The sequence below is a fragment of the Channa argus genome, chromosome 4, assembly GCF_033026475.1.
Source record: "Channa argus isolate prfri chromosome 4, Channa argus male v1.0, whole genome shotgun sequence".
Classification (NCBI taxonomy): Eukaryota; Metazoa; Chordata; class Actinopteri; order Anabantiformes; family Channidae; genus Channa; species Channa argus.
Genome location: NC_090200.1, coordinates 30,320,417 through 30,337,692, shown reverse-complemented (window position 1 = coordinate 30,337,692; position 17,276 = coordinate 30,320,417). Strand labels below are relative to the sequence as shown.

Sequence of the window (17,276 nt, the reverse complement as noted above, 5' to 3'; positions counted from 1 at the left end):
CAGGATGCCACTGTGGGGACTCCGGAAGACACATTTAAATCAGAACTAGATCCATGACCTTAGTGTAGTGTGTACCTGTATGTTTCTGGTAAATTCATTAGTCAATGCAGTAGTAGTGTCAGCAAGGATGCAGTTCACCAAGTGTCCATCAGAGGTGTGTGTCCTGCCTGCCTCGAACAGAAAGGGAAGGAGCTGAAGAGGAAAAGCCAACAACTTTAGTGGTTTTTGTGATTTAAATTATTACCAGTACTTGAATTCATGATATTCAAATGTGTTTTTAATATAATATATGTCGTGTTCAAAACATTAGAAACACTTCTTAAAATAATGCATTTACATTTACATTTAATCATTTAGCAGACGCTTTTAACCAAAGCAACTTACAAGTGAGGTACAAGGGAAGCAAGAATCTAAGTCAAGGAGAAAACATCAAAGCAAAGTCCTATCAGAAAAGTGTTTACATTTCACGAGATGCAAGAGCAGAAAAGTAGTTTGGTTTTGCAGAGTTTGGTAGCTCGTTCCACCATCGTGGGGTCATTGCGGTGAAGAGTTTAATGCAGCCAACAACAACGACAGCAATAAACTGTGTAAATAATACCCCTCTCCAATCAAATCTTAACAGTATTATTATTGTATAATTAGAGATTATGGCTGAGTTGTATTCATTGCACTGGAATTTATATGTGACCCTAACAAACAGTCCCAGGTTTTGCATCATTTACAAATTAACTTTTATTTAAATCATAGTTGACATGCAAATTCCAGGGACACCATAAGCCAGTTGTAATTATTTTGGCCCAAATTTATAGTAGTTGTCCAAACCCAGCTAAGCAGTCTTTACCTTGGATGCCTCCCTGGCATTGTGCAGCACCTCATGTGCTGTCAGGATATCATTCTGGACTTCATGAGTGCTGCAGTGGCTTAAATGCTGAAGGCTGTCCTCCAGCTGCCGACACATACTTTGAAGCACCTTGATCAAGGGACAAGAGCAATAGACACAACTGAAAATGCAGACCTTGACAGAAATCATTAAAACGTTTTTCATGAGATCTGGTTGGGGCAGATAGCTCCACATTAGATTCAGAAGGTTTAGTTGATTACAAAAATATTGTAAAATGTTGCTTTCTACACATTTTACAAGGTTCAGTGACGGATGACTCAGTACCTCCAAGTCTGAGGGTCTCCCTTAAGAATGGAAATGAGTAGCTGCCCTATGCCTTAATGTTCAGGTAACTTTTTAGTATCTTGTTCAGAGGTATGGAGTGTTCAATTAATAGGCAGTTCAGACATTGTACCAAATTTGTGTGGTAAATAGTGGTGAAAAAGGAGCTGAGCAGGAAGGTAAAGCTCTCCATTTAAGTTGAAGTCAACTGTGTCCCAGCCCTCATAAAATAACAAATTTTAGGGAGTGATCAAGAGAATAAAATCATAATTCAAAGAAATTAGTTTCTACTGTAGTTTGGTGAGGCCCTGCCTTAAAGATAGGGTAAATTTTAGGCATCAGAGGGAGCACTGAGTGGAGTTGCTGCTTGTTCATGTTGAAAGGAGCACCAACAGAGAGAAGTTGAGGTTGTTTAGGGATCTGGTACAGTAGGAATAGACCCTGGGTACATCCAGGAGCTACATCCAAATGATAGCAGCCCCAGGTTTGACCCAGAACATGCTGTGGAGATTACAGTATATATCTCAAAGGAGTTGGAAAATGCTGTAGGGAAGTGGGGACCTAAGTACTACCTTGCTGAACTTGGGCACCTCAATTTTGATTTGAAAAAAATTTAAAACACAATAAAGTCTGAAAAAATAAAGGGGCCAAAATACTTTCTCAAGTGACTGTATATTTATATAGCTTTATACTTACCTTTTCAGATTGTTGAGTTTTTAATACTTGGTGAAGTTCCGCTCTGTCAGACACTCTCTGGTTGTTTCTGTCTAAACACTGTTGAATCTGTTCACACACAAAGACACACATACACTATTCAGTACTCGTAATAATTGCTTAGATACACATGAAAGCTAATAACAATTTAACCAGCACCAATAAAAGCTAAATACATATGTGCTCTATTCCCCTCTCTTTTTTGTATCTATCAGTTCTACCTGACCACCTACAGTACATACTCTGCCTTCGGAAAACTTTTAGACGTCCTTCACCTTTTTCAATTTTATGTTGCAGCCTGAAACTTCAGTTGTTTAAATCCAAATTTTCTCATTAATCTACACTCAGTACCCCATAATGACAAAGTGGAAACAGAATAAAAATTGCTTTTTAGAAAGGTTGTATATATAAAAAATTAAAAAAATTAAATATCATATGTGCAACAATTCTAGAAATTTAGCTCAGGTTCCTCCCATTTATCTTGATTGTTGTTGAGATGTTTCTATACCTTGAATGGAGTCCACCTGTGGTAAATTAAATTGATTGAACATGATTTGAAAAAGGCAAACATCTCTTTATAGAAGTAATCAAAGCTGACAATGCACTGCACTATCAGAACAAAAGCATCAAGGTCAAAGGAACTGTCTGCAGAGCTCAGAAACAGCAATATGGCAAGGCATATTCTAGGGAAAGGCTACAAAATAAAATCTGTTGCACTGCATGTTCCCACAAGCATGGCCTTTAAAATTCTCAAATGAAAGAAGTTTGGCACAACCAGGACTCTTCCAAGAGCTGGTCACCTGGCAAAACTGCCCACTCGGGGAAGAATGGTCTTGGTGGGAGACGTGACCAAGAACCTGATGGTTAGTCTACCTGAGCTCCAGAGATCCTATGTGAACATTGGAAAGTTCCAGAAGGACAATAATCACTGCAGACTTCCACTGATCTGAACTTTCTGGTTGAGTGGCTAAATGGAAGAATCCCTTTAGTCCAAACACATGAAAGCCTGTTTGAAATTTACAAAAAAGCACCTGAAGGAATCTCCAAATGTGAGAAGAAATATTTTCTTTTCTAATGAAATTGATAATGAATTCTATGGCCTCAATTCTAAAAATTATCTCTAAAGGAAAACAGGCACCGCTTGGCACCGGACTGTCACAGGTTGAGGGAAAGCTGAATGGAGTAAAGTACAGAGATATCCTAAATGAAAACCTGTTACACAGTGCTCAGGAATTCAGATGGGCAGAAGAGTCACCTTCCTGAAAATGGAGATAACCCCTTAATCCGGGTGTGCAAAGCTTGTTGCTTCACACTCAAAAAGATTCAAGGCTCTAATTTTCAAGGTGATATTTGAGTTTTTTAAATTTTTAATACATGCACAGATGTTTTGAAAATTCTGTTTTTACCATGTTATTATGGGATACCAGATTAATGAGAAAAAAAAATGTAACTAGAATGGGCATTTCCTACAGAAAATGCGTGTGATTGCTGGAGGCCAGGCGCTGCAGCTGCTCCAGCCATCGCTGAATCTGCAGCTCTGAACATTGTAGAAGCGACAGCACTTGAACAAAACAATAAAAATCATTTGCAGTACGCCCAGTGGAGCAATAGAGGCAACACTGTGACATGTGAAGCATTTCATCATGGGGCAGCTGTCCACAAAGTTTCATCATGTTAGTGTGTGTAGTTTTTGAAATATTGCTATTTGATGCTGTGAGATTGGAAGGCCTGAACTACTTAAAAGTTCAGGCTTTTTTAGTTGCTATTCTCAAACTCTCCAGCAGATGGCAGCCTGTCCAAAGGAATCAACTGTTGCCATCTTGCCCTCTCAACACTAATAAAGTTCTGAAGATGACAAAAATAAAAGCACCCATCATAGCGCCCCCCAGTGGAGAAAAGACATGAAATTTAACACGCGTTTTCAGGGGAGTGTCCTGCACAAATGTGTAAAGTTTCATTCAAGTCAGTCATTGCATTAGCTTAAAAAAAAGATCAAAATAGTCGCAGTTCCGAGAACAGTAGTACTAAAAGGTATTGTATGATATAAAAGTGAAAACAGAATTCAGAAACGAGTTATATAACTGGCCACACGGTGGCGCTAGAGAGTCCATACTGTAACGTGAACTAATTCATCATGGGGAGGCTGTACACAAAGTTTAATAACAATATCATGTGTAGTTTTCAAGATACAGCTGTGTGAAGAATACTCTCATAGACGCTAATTCAAAAGAAAATTAGTTTTTGTGATATATACATCACTCCCATAGACTTTCCATTTAAAAAATCATATTAATATTCATAATAATTACAGTACATTAGCTGTCAGCACACAGAGTAATAGCACACCTCTCCCAGCCAGGCCTAACATATTATAGTTGGAACCATGTTTGTAGCTTTTAGCATTTAGGACTTATAGCGTGCCGAAAAACGTACGGAAGAATCCAGAATAATAACGATGTTTTGAAAATTCTGTTTTTACCATGTTACCATGCTAAATACTGGAAACAACAAGAGTTTGTTTCCAGTATTTAGTAATAAAATTAAATACTGGAAACATCACACTAATAAAATTAAATACTGGAAACAACAAGAAAAACTTCACCCTGACTGTGCAAAATATCACATTTAAACAGGAACTCTCATCAAAGAAAACATGTCAGTGTACATCCATTCCCAGATTATAGTGTACACACTGACCTTGTGGAGGGCTTCTTTTGTTCTCTCAGGGTTGCTGCGATAATGCTGTGTGATATCAGCCAGGGGGAGAGACAGCTGCTGCAGAGTGAAGTTCCTGCACAGCATAGAAACTTACTATCAGAAATTAATGGGTTCTGAACTCCAATATTTGATCTTATATTAAAAGTTTTAGCAATATTATAATGTGGACTTGATCTATTGACACAAATTTTCACTTTTATATCAGCACAAAAGTTAATGTCAGATTCTAATAGTTGGCTCATACTTCTTATTATTTATTTATTTTTGTCCTTTTGGCTTATCCTGTGAGTTCAGAGTTGCCACAGCGGAGGATGGGAATGAGCTGTTAGGCGTTCAGTGTCTTGCCCAGAGACACTTGAAATATAGCCGGGACCGGAGAGCAAACCACTGACCCTGTGGTTTGTGGACGACTGCCTTACCAACTAAGCTACCAACTGAGCTACAGCCAGTGTTAACTGAGAAACATACATGGCAAAAGGCTGTCATGACATGGGGCTCACATGTTCACAACTGAAACCAACAACTAGCACTAATCTACTTAAAAAAAATCTCTTTTCAGTTTTTCTGTTGACACAGAAGCATTGCATAGCTGACACTGTGTATGTGTCAGTGTGTATGTATGACCTTTCCAGTGCATCAGCCACATCCTGGAAACCTCTAGCAGTTACATTGTTTCTGTCCCAGGTTAGACTCCTTAAAAGAGAGAGACTGATATTCAGTGAAGTCCGGTCAAACATCATCTAAAGTAATCACAAAAGCTTAACACAGAACATCAAAAAACAGAATAAACACAGACAGTAAGTTATTTTTAATAACGAAGTGATGACATCTAGTGGCAGTTATGCAACCTACAGCTCAAATTAGAAAGTTAACAAAGGTCAAGAGGACAGAAACAATTGGTGAGAAACTGTGTGTGTGTGTGTGTGTGTGTGTGTGTGTGTGTGTGTGTGTGTGTGCATGTGCATACCTCAGTCTGGTGTTATTCATCAGAGCTTTAGCCAACATTTTGGCTCCAATGTCTCCAATGTTGTTTCCACTGATGTCCAGTTCAGCAAGAGCTGAATGGCCACCCAAAGCACTGAACAGGATGTGCATCCCTGTCTTTAATCTGGAGTCACACACTGATAGTGACTGCAAGGGCTGCACAGACACACACACAAATACACAGGTATTGTCCTAATGCACTGTTATTATTTATTTACTGGAATAGTGGCTACTGTAGTATTAGCGTTAGAAGTATTGAGAAAGAGAGTGAATGAAATGAAAGTTGTGACTCACACATTCTTCATCTTGAATGAGTTGAGCTATACGATGGAGAACATCAGTGAGAGCCCTGGTAGGTAGATGGAGTACACATCAAATTTGGAAAACAAGAAATATGACATAAGAAATTTTGATATGAAGTTCAGTAAAGAAGAATGGAAACAAATTAGGAATATGGGAAAATATTTTAGTGTTGGGGGACATTCTCACAAACTGAGGTCAAAGTGCTAACTTCTAATGAATTTTTTTGCTGACCACAATAACTCTGTGTAACAGCAGTCTGTATAGCAGACTGTGCATGTATTTTGGTAATGAAGATGCTAGACTGATCTGCAAAGGAGCATGCACAGAAGGGCTTTAGAGTCCTTCAGACCTGGACTTCATGGCAAAGTTTCTCCCGAGTGCAAGGTGTCGAAGAGAGTGGCATCGACCAACAGTCAGAACGAGAGTCACCATGTCATTCTCAAAACCTATAAACAGACCAAGAAAACAAAGGAGAGAGAGATCACAGTTGACTGAGATTATTATGTTTACATTCCAGACAATAAAGGTACAGTACAGTGGAAATAACATTTCTGACAATTATTATTATATATTATTATGACAACTATATATTATATAAATCTTTTCCCCTTTATTAAGTTGATTGAAATTAATTAACTGAAACTGAAACATCCCCAATCCAAATCATATAAATCTACTTTCCCTCAGAAAGGATGCCTTCACTGAATTTGAACTTGCTTCTTTAGCTCCAGTTTGGGTAGTACATATACATAAATGCCATTAAACTTCCCTCGAACTTCCCTATTTTAAAATATCTCTCTACTTCTTTATCTCTCTACAGTTCAGATTATGTAATCTTGTTGCTCATACTATGGAGTTTCTAATAATAGTAAACTTGCTTTTTCAGAGCTCCCCCAGATGACATGATCTGAACTCCTAATGATGAAAAACTCCTCCATTTTATAATTCTAATTTGTTAAAGACCATTTATTATGGCCAGACTTAGGACCAAGGAAGTGAATGCTCTAATTTAGTTTCCATCTTTGCGTCTTTATTCTGTGCTGATTTATTTTAATAAATAGGGTGTGTGAATTTTTCAACTTTCATGTGTTAACTTTGACAGAGCCAGACGACTGGTTTTGCTGGGTTTGCGCTACACTAAGCCAAAGTAATTACGTCTTCTGGCTATAGCTTAATATTCTGTGCACAGGCAAAATATTGTTAACAATATGAACATATGTGTCTCTGTGAGAAAATTTTACAAACATATTTTACAAAATGTTTAACAAGTCCCTTATGAAATAGGTGGTCATACATTACAGGTACAGAGGTTCCAGAGTTTATAATCTAACAGGGGTCTGTGTTTTTGAGTAAGCAGATGGTGCTGCAGCACGTATGGGTCAGTTGCACCATTATGTAAGAATTCTGAATTCAGAGTGTTGGAACTGGAGTTTTCATTTGGGATTAATAGGATCGAATATGTTTTGTTTTGCATACCGTTGTCAGAGATATCCAGACTTTTGATAGCTGTAGCTTCAGATATGTGTTCTTGTATCACCTGGGCTCCGGCTGAACGTAGCTACACATAAACACACAAGCATACAAGAAATTTCTTACTGTGCCTTCTCTTACAAAATATTCTAAAATAAAAATGGTGTTGTGAATGTGTGCCTGTACCTCACAGCTACTAAGGTCCAACTCCAACCCAAACAGATGAGTGTTGGTTGCCAGACCCTGAAGTAATAACCTAGTTGCAAAAGTAAATATACAAATATTGTAAGGGGAGTTTAAAAGATACTTATGCTTTAATAAAAATTTGATATAATTTTTTTCCTCAGACCCCTTTTTATTTTCTAGTTTTTCTTTACATTTTTTGGCTTATGGTGCTAATGCTCATTTTCCCTCCAAGAGCTGTCTATACTGTAAGTGGTTTGCTGGGTTTCAAACTAGTCTATGCAACTGTGAAAGAAAGGTAGAGCGGTCATCCACAAATCCCACAGTTGTTGGTTCTATCCCTTGCTCCTTGGTCTGAGCAAGACACTGAAACCCAACTTAGTTGCTCCTGGTGAGTTTGGCTAGCTGCATAGCAGCTCCCCCAGCAGTTTGTGATTGTGAGGGTGAATGAGATGCACGGTGAAGTGATTTGAGTGCAAATAGGTAGAAAAGCGCTATATAACTGACCATTTACCATTTAGTCATTTGAGCAACAAAGATGGACATTAAGATGGGATCATGTTACCATGGAAATCTTGAGAGGTTACTAGTTGCATCACTACAAATTTTCTGCACATCACACCATCGCTTCAGGAATTAACCTTTCGCCCCACCACCACTTAAAAACTCTTGTGTTTTTTTGGTTCTTTTCCACAATCTGGACAAATCTGTGTGGAAAATACTCAGAGGAGAGATGCGTATACTGAAGCAGACCGAGACATCTTGATTCAGTTGGACTTGAGCTGATATGCAGAGATTGAAAGTATTGCATTGCATTAGGAGTAAACCCACCTAAGACCCTGTGGAGGTAGTTTGGTTCCAGATAGGCCTACATATTTTAGCTCACAGCTCTTAGTGAAGAACTCTCGAATGCTCTTGGTCACCTCCCGCACCTTTCTATAAACACGCACACACACACAGTGACAGCAAGAGTGAGAGAGACAGTACACAAAAATACGTTTTCTTTTAATGCAATTTTATCAACCACACTGTCCATATCATATCACAATGTGACAATGCTATTGCAAGTCTGTCCACTATTTATTTGAAATGTACATCTGCCCCACATTCCCTCCAGCACTTAGTAAAACACACCACAATATCTACTGTATGTTGCATTGGCATTCACCCTGTACAGTTTTTTTTTCTGCTTGCCATTTTTACTGGAGACACTTTGATACACTGCAAGAAAATCTGTGGTGTCACTTACACGCCCAAACTGGGCCTGTTACCTAATATCCCAAACCATAACACCATCTATCAAAAGACAAACACATTTACCAAAATTATAAACACCATTATAGCAACAAAATACCAAATAGCAAGACAACCGTCACAAAGATTAAACAAAACAAACTGTTGACATACTGACATACATTAATACAATACAGTTGAAAACTGTAAACACACAGATCCAATGTGGATGCTAATGTGGTGTTGTGTCGAAGGTCTGGCTGGGAAAACAAGAACTTGGGGCTGGGAGAGGTTGAGCTGAAGATGTGTTTCTATTAACCAAGCAAAGATGTCAGAGAGACAGGCACAAATGTGTGATGAGACAGTGGAGTCATCCGATGGAAAGGTGGAAAGAAAGAGCTGTGTCTTCAACATTTATTGGAAATCTCATGTGAGCGGATGATAGAACCCAGGGATCTAGTATAGATGGTAAAAAGAAGCCGACCACAAACTGAGCCCTGCAGCACACTGGTTGAGGCTATGAGAGTTAGAAACATGGCCCTGCCAGGAAAGCTTGAAGGTTCGTAAGCCAGGCTAGAGCTGATCCAGACATGCCCAAGTCAGAGAGTGCAGTCAAGAGGATCTAAAGGTTAACAGTTTGAAAGACTGAAGACATATCAAGTAGGATTAAGAGAAGATTGGCTTTTTTGTGGCTTTTGAAGCCCACAAAGATTCCACAATCGTCAGGAGGCGTGCCGTTTTTGTGGAGCGACCACTCTTGAAGTTAGACTGGTTGACATCAAGGAAGTTGTTATGGGAGAGAGTTGATTGGACTGCCCGTTCCATGGTCTTGGCCAGAAATGGAAGAAGAGAGTCGGGTTTGTAATTCTCCATAAGGTGGAAGTTGGCATAGTGACGAAGGATGCTTCATTGCTGTGCATATATTTCCTTTACATTGTCCAGAGACATTGACAATGGCACAGTGGTTAATGTATTGTCCCCTGATCTTATCTGAGTCAACTGTCCTTCCTCATCCTCCTCCTTTTACTCTCACTCCTTGATCTCTAGCTCTTGCTTCACCTTTAACCTCTAAAACAGAATAGCTTTTCTGTGGCCTTTGTACAGAACTAAAGCTCTGACTTTTAGGATACCAGTTAATTAGTGTTTGTGGGATGTGAAAAAATGCCTGTGAGACACAGATGCATTTTATTTGTTTTGCAGACTTGGTGGGAGGTTTTGCTCCATGTACAGTATACTGCAGAATTTTTAAGTGAAGGCTCGCATGAAACACAAACAAAGCAAAGGCCACCAAACCTATAGAATTAGAACTGTGGAGCTGACCTGTGACTGAAAGGATTCCTGGCCAGGTTCAGGTGCAATAATTTGTAGCAACAACCAGCAGACAAGGACACAAATAACTGTGAAGAGAAAGTTAAGAATGCAGTGAAGTTCAGTACATTTTTTTAATAGAAACAAAACTTGGACCTTGAACATTTGCAGCCTTAGGGGTCTCATCCATTACATTGCTTTTACAAATAACTAAAGAGTTGGATAATCAGATATGTTTAGGAAAGTCTGTACAATCTCAGTACTTTAGTTACTGTGTGAAGCTGTTACTAATTTTTTTCTACATGATTTAATTCACTATTCTTGTATACATATAAAATATTACTGTATTAATTTGTTTAATAACTAAATTAAACTAAATAAGACGTCATTGCAATTATTGTTGGTTCATTAATTAGTTTCTAAAAAGTTGCACTGCCACACAGACATTGCATAAAAAACTATAAATTTAGTCATATCTCAAATATATACAAAAATACCCCCCAAATTAAAACTAAAAACAGAGGATTAGAACCTGCTGCTGTGCTCAAGCTATTTTGAAGCCATACCAACCTTTTGTTGCATTTAAATAATGTATTATGTAAATACTAGAAATGCTAATGCCAGTGTCTGTTATACATATATTCAGTTTATTAACAAAATAAAGAATTAAAATACACATAAAGCTTCAAATTTTTATTAAATGTTCAGTCTTTTTGAGAGGCCTCCCATGTTTGACACCTGGATCCTAGGTTCCGCTATTCCTTCAATACTTTGCCTTTGATTGAAGAATAATAAGATGAGACTTTATGATGCATGAAGTTATATGACTTATTTATTAAAGGGCTATTTCACCAATTTTTGTAAATGTACATTAATGCTTTTAAAATTCCCTCTTACTTCTCTATATTAAAATATTTCACTGCTTCTAGCTGAAAAACTCAAATTTTTCATCATTAGGAGTTCGGATGATGTTACCTGGAGGAGCTCTCAAAAAGTAGCTTGACCATGATTACAAACTCCATATTGTGTGCAACAAGATAACATAATCTGAACTGAAGGTTCCTCCAAGTCATATGGAGGCATCTTTCAGCTAGAAGATATTTTGATATAGAGAAGTAAATGGGTTTAATGAAGTTTAATGGCATTCATGTACATGTACTACTCTTTTTAATTAATTAATTAATTAATTTTTTTGTCCTTTCGGCTTATCCTGTGAGTTCAGGGTTGCCACAGCGGATCATTGTCCGCATGTTGATTTGGCACAGTTTTTACGCCGGATGCCCTTCCTGACACAACCCTCCCCAATTTCTACCGGGCTTGGACAGGCAATGCACAGCTGGGGAGGGGAATGGGTTGTTAGGGGTTCAGCGTCTTGCCCAGAGACACTTCGACATATAGCCAGAGCCGGGGATCGAACCACTGACACTGACACTGCCTTTACCAACTGAGCTACAGCTGCCCCCATGTACATGTACTTCTCTAACTAGAACCAAAAGAACCAAGTTCAAAATCACTGAAGGCCCCCTTTAAATCATCCTGATACAGTATGAGGCATTAAGTATTTATCATAGAACAGATTAATGTTGCAGAACAAGTAAAAAGAAAATGTGTGATATACATTACATAAGGGTTCTGTCTCAGACTTCATAATTTTACATTAAATAAAAACATTCAACTCAGATGAGTAAAGCAGGTTAATTGTATAGAAAGTGTCACTGACCGTGTCCAGAGGGCAGTTGGTGTCACTGAGGTCCAGATGGGAAATAGAGTTAGTACTCGACAAGAACTTGAAGAGAAACTGCAAGACATGCACACAACACACATACACACACACACACACACATACACACATCTGAGCACATACTGAGCGTGTAGTACATTTACTACAGTCTGCGTTTTAGTGAGAGTACAGAAAATGATTGTAGACACAACCTCAAAAAAATTATAAAACCCTCTATTTTTAGGAAACCAGACCACATAAAGCAAAAAAGAAATGTTAGCCTAGAGAGTCCCACGTGCAGATGTAGTTATTATATCTCTAAATATGATAACCATCACTAAGTATAGTTTATGGAAAAAATAACTTCAACTTCAACTCCAAAGTCTTATACACTGGACTAAAGTTACACTTACAGCATATCCAGTATATCCAGTATTCTAAACCAAGTAGCTAAAGCCTGATAAAATGAGTCTTTGTGTTTGTTTTTTTTAATTAGCATTTTAATTCCCCTTCATTTTTTTCTCTCCACCTTTAACACAATATGTTGAATACTCAAGAACTGCAAGAACTGCTTCGGTTGAGATCACCCAGTCATTGAGCCACAACTGTACCAGCCCATTTTGGATTTCTCCCAGACCTCTGGATGTGTATGTAAAGTATGTGTACTGTATAAGTATCTTCCCACTCCACATCATTTCTTTTGAAATACACAAAGAAACAGAAAAGAATTTACCATGGCTTCCTCAGTAACCAGGCTGCTGGGGTTACCAGAGAGATCTAGGTGGGTCAGAGAAGCTGAAAGGAGGTGGCTAGAGGATAACACCTGACTTAGACAGCCAAGCCCTGTAAACACACAGATGAAACTAAGCAAAAATATTGACCGTGTGTGGAACAGGATGGCTGGATGTAAATATTGTTAAATAACGTATAAATAATGTATTATGTGTGTGTATTGCTATAGTTTTGTGGATACATTAAATTATTGTAGTGAGGACATTACGTGCAAATGTTCAAAGGTTGAAATTAGGGCAAGTGTTGGGGTTAAGCATTTAGTTGTGATGAATAAAATTATGGTAAAGTGCTTAGAATTGTGTGGAGGCCACACTTAATGCCACGCAGCTAATTTGACTGTTGGTAATCGCCTTGCATTAAGTTTCCTAACATCTGATGTTTATTTTATCTTTTTGTGTTGAAGCATCATATGTTAAAGTTGTTGACCTGAGATAAATCATAGTCTTTGCTTTATATACAGTTTGCATACCCTTATTTTTAAATGGCAAAAAGAGTAAAACAACAAATCAAAACAAAGTAAAACAATTTTACTTTTTTCTATGAACATTATATTTAATGCACACTGAGCTAGTACAAATCCCACTTCATCAGAAAGTTCATTTTTAAATAATTTACCAAAGGGGGTGCAAACTTTTGCATCAATATACATAGTTGTCCATAAAGTTGGAATAATTTTGTTTTCAGACATATTGCTATTTTTAAAAAGGTTAATTATGGTTTAATTTTTAATGTGATTAGTTTGGAAGAGATTTAGCAATTCCATTCTGAGTAGATACGCACCTTTAAATTTTAAAAAATTTTTATGACCATATTTGTTACCAGTACTGATGACGAATAAATAGCATGTTGGGCAATTCAAACTTTACCTATTTTAGTTTTGTTGGCCTCTTCCATGGGACCAGATTATTATTTCAGATTTTTTAAATTGTTTTATCATTTTGTTGTGTCAAGAAAAACCCTCTTTTTTCCTTTTTTGAAAATCCACCTGTTGTTCCTCACTGAATGCAATAGGCCAATGAGTGTCCTTGCAAGTCAGTGAAAGGTTTAAAAGCGGTGAAAGAAAGTCAGTGTTTGTGTGTTTACCTCTGGAAGTCATTGATACCCGTGACAGGGAAAGGTACTTAAGTCCTTCAGCTAGATTCCCCAACTCCTGGCTTAAGGCTATTACACCTAAGAATAAAAATACAACAAATGCATTCACACACAGGGACACACATTTACAAAATACAGAATGTCTGAAATACAGTCTGCATGTTATCTGAATACAGTATATGTTTTAAAGTTGTTTTAAACTTTAACCTTTAGTTTGTTAGATTACATGTACTCCTAGTCATGGATAAAAAAAAGCACGGTTACAAATGAATGATAGTAGTATTCCACCAAGGTGAACCAGTACTGAGCATACTCTCCCTAAAAGAGCTTACTGGAACACTTGACGGAATAGAGCCATTTTTAGCAAGAGGCTCTATTATGCTTTTTCTTGATCTGGTGTAATATACAGTGCTTGCAGAAAGTATTTCCAGCGCTTAGTTTTTCCACATTTTGTTATGTTACAGTTTTATTTCAAATTGGATCAAATTCAGATTTTTTCTCAAAATTCTACAATTATTATGGGGTAATAAAAAGTTAAGCGCTGGGAATACTTTCTGGATGCACTGTACAATAAGTCCATTAACGCAGCTCCGTTGTGGGTTGTTATCACATGCTCTAAGTAAACCAACAGAAAGACTTCTGAACCTGTCCTCTAACTGTCACTCCCTCCCAGGTTGTTTGTGCCCACCCTGTCTGAAAAATAGAGCTTGGCTGACTATGGCTTCTCTCATTTACTTGGGCTCAGGAAACGTACACCCTACCACTGAAGGGACTTATCAGATCAGTAATCCAGACTTTATTCAAAAGAGGTTTTCTTTGAGAACAACTATGTATAGATGTGTAGGTGTGTTTTCTGTAATAGATATAAAAGGAGAAAGTACAAAAATCAAGTAGTATTGGTACAGAGCAGAAGGAACTTAGAAACTAGAAACATAAATTAGCACCAGTTACATTAGAGATCTGAAGTTCAGAAATTATCTCTATAATCATCATATAAACAGTATATAATACCTGCAAGTTATTTGTTATTGAATACACCTAATGGTCAATGGAAGCACATCAAATGTAACAATGTAACAAGAACGTCAAAACTCCCTAACCCAAAGTGCTCCTCATGCGCTACAAATTATGCAATTGGATCATGCCATTGCAGAAGGTGGGCGGAGTAGTCATAGTGGCATTTTGTAACAGCTGTACCCAGATGCACAAACAAAAAACGCCTAATGCCCATTCCCAATTGTCATAGTCTGGGAGTTTAGGAAGTCTGATTATTCTGGATACTTGTCTGTATAAGAACAAACTTCAACTTTCACTTTCACAGTTCTTAACCTACCATATGCTGCAAGAAAGGTCCGGGTGATTAGTCCAGTGCCCCATGAGACCACCAACACCAACATCGACTACTGAGAAGCTCTGACTCAGGGTATACCACCTGGGGCAACTATGCATCCAGCTGCCCCCATAAGCAAGAGATTGGGTTTAACAGGTTCTGGCTCTGCCACATCTGATGAGATATACGCTAATGGCTTGGAATTAAAAATGTCCTCAATCTCCACGAGTATAGTCTGCAGAACCTCGTCAGTGCTTGTTTGAGTCACCTTAACTCCCTTTCCCAACAGCCACCCAAATGGGCACCGTTTGGTGGGTAAAGGTAAATTTGATCTGCTAGGATGCCATCCATTCTTGGAGATCTGGCTGCAGAGCATGGAATGCCTCCTGCAACTCTTGCTTTCCACCTTTGAGGTTTATGCCCTGATTGGACAGTAGTTCAAAGGGCTTTTCACAGTGTTCTATGAACCTTCTCAGAGCCATGAGTCTGTATCAATACTAGAGAGAAGATCCAGGTGCATCACCCTGGTGGCCATGCACCTGAAAATGATCCCCCATCTCTTCTCAGTTCAAGTTTTATGGTGCAATTGACCTCGTAGAATAAAAGGCAGGCTTGTGGAGGCATAGCCTGGCTGGGCAAAGATCTGCGATCCGATGGAGTTGTGGTTTCCCATGACACTTCCTGCATTCAGTGCAATGATATTGATGTCGTCGGACTGATGCATTACACCTAAGAATCCAAACGTTCTTCCTCAGCTCTGCAAATACTCTTTCACTTCCTGGATGGTGAAGTTGGTCATCATAATGCAGGATGAGGAGTTGCAGGAGATCCTATGCTTTGGATCCAGGATGATTGGGTGAAGAGTCTCAGGCTCAATGTCAGTAGCGCTGGCCCCCTACTTAGGTGAGGTTTGCCACACTGTCAAAGTCTGGGATGAGTGTGATGAGGCAACTGCTACTTGGAAGGGATTTTCAAGCCATTAGTTTAGTACTCACCGGGTAAACATTCTTGCTGAAATAAGCTATTCTCCACCTCTCTGTAATTGTCAGCAGTGAATGGTATGTTAGCTCCCCCCTGTAAGCACTGGGCAGTGGCTACAACAGCTGACTAAGTTCTTTAGAAGGAAGCTTGCTTTTCCAAGCCTGGCAGGCATGGAAGACGGCTTCCAGGAGTGACGGGTCACCCAAGTCAATCAAGGGGAGCAGGTGGTGCCAAAAGGATTCACTCTTTATTCATATATATTGGGTGGCTTCTTACATTTCAAATCTCTCCACAAAAACCTGAGTAGAGGCTGGTCATCTGGAAGCAGTCTGACTTGGTGAAACATTTACATTTATATTTAGCAGACGCTTTTATCCAAAGCGACTTACAAGTGAGGTACAAGGCAAGCAAAAATCTAAGTCAAGGAGAAAACATCAAAGCAAAGTCCTATCAGAAAGGTGTTCACATTTTACAAGATGCAAGCGCCAGAAAGAGCAGAAAGTACGTTTGTTTGTTATTAATATAGATTTAAGTGCATAGGAAGATGCAGAAGAGTTCTGTTTCAGCAGTTTTTTGAATATTGGGAGAGAGTCTGCTGAACGTGCAGCCTTTGGTAGCTTGTTCCACCATCGCGGGATCATTGCGCTAAAAAGTTTTGCTTGGTGTCTTCTGTGCGGTGCTGGGACCACCAGACGTCGTTCACTGGCAGACCGCAGCGGATGGGAAGGATTGTAGACTTGAATGAGTGAGTTGCGGTAAGCAGGAGCTGTTGAGTTAACCACCCTGACCTCACCCAGAGCTCTGAACCTGATGCGAGCAGCTACAGGAAGCCAGTGTAGAGATCTAAAGAATGGTGTGATATGGGTAGTTTTTGGCTGAATAAAAACGAAGCGAGCTGCTGCGTTTTGGATCAAGGGTTTGATTGTGGATACCGGTAACCCAATCAACAAGGCGTTGCAGTAATCAAGACGAGATATGATCAGCGCCTGTACAATGAGAACAGAAAAAAGAAGAGGACCAAGAACTGAGCCCTGCTGCACACCAGTAGAGAGGCTATGAGAGTGAGAAAGATGCCCCCACCAGGATACCTTGAAGGTTTGTCCTTTTAGGTAAGAACAGATCTAGAGCTGATCCAGAGATGCCTAAGTCAGAGAGTGTGGACAAGAGGATCTGATGGATCACATTGTCAAAGGCTGACAATAGATCAAGTAGAATTAAGACAGAAGACAGTCAGGAGTGCTGTTTCTGTGGAGTGACCCCTCTTGAAGCCAGACTGGTTGACATCG

General features: G+C 38.9%; 1 protein-coding gene across 6 annotated transcripts in view; it reads right to left on the bottom strand.

Moving 5' to 3' along the window:
- Nucleotides 1–17,276, bottom strand: part of carmil2 (capping protein regulator and myosin 1 linker 2) — a 75,921-nt gene that overhangs the window by 44,525 nt on the left and 14,120 nt on the right. For all 6 annotated transcript variants that reach the window (XR_010914119.1, XM_067500545.1, XM_067500544.1 and 3 more), the window contains 15 exons: nucleotides 13,671–13,757; nucleotides 12,529–12,638; nucleotides 11,796–11,873; nucleotides 10,088–10,164; nucleotides 8,366–8,470; nucleotides 7,538–7,607; nucleotides 7,358–7,439; nucleotides 6,231–6,327; nucleotides 5,873–5,927; nucleotides 5,562–5,734; nucleotides 5,219–5,287; nucleotides 4,574–4,667; nucleotides 1,859–1,945; nucleotides 842–970; nucleotides 76–192 (listed from right to left, as the gene is read on the bottom strand). Coding sequence is in view for 5 of the 6 variants with exons in the window: in XM_067500545.1 (XP_067356646.1) it covers nucleotides 76–192; nucleotides 842–970; nucleotides 1,859–1,945; nucleotides 4,574–4,667; nucleotides 5,219–5,287; nucleotides 5,562–5,734; nucleotides 5,873–5,927; nucleotides 6,231–6,327; nucleotides 7,358–7,439; nucleotides 7,538–7,607; nucleotides 8,366–8,470; nucleotides 10,088–10,164; nucleotides 11,796–11,873; nucleotides 12,529–12,638; nucleotides 13,671–13,757 (1,430 nt within the window). In the remaining variant the exon portion in view is untranslated. The remainder of the gene's footprint in view (nucleotides 1–75; nucleotides 193–841; nucleotides 971–1,858; nucleotides 1,946–4,573; nucleotides 4,668–5,218; nucleotides 5,288–5,561; nucleotides 5,735–5,872; nucleotides 5,928–6,230; nucleotides 6,328–7,357; nucleotides 7,440–7,537; nucleotides 7,608–8,365; nucleotides 8,471–10,087; nucleotides 10,165–11,795; nucleotides 11,874–12,528; nucleotides 12,639–13,670; nucleotides 13,758–17,276) is intronic.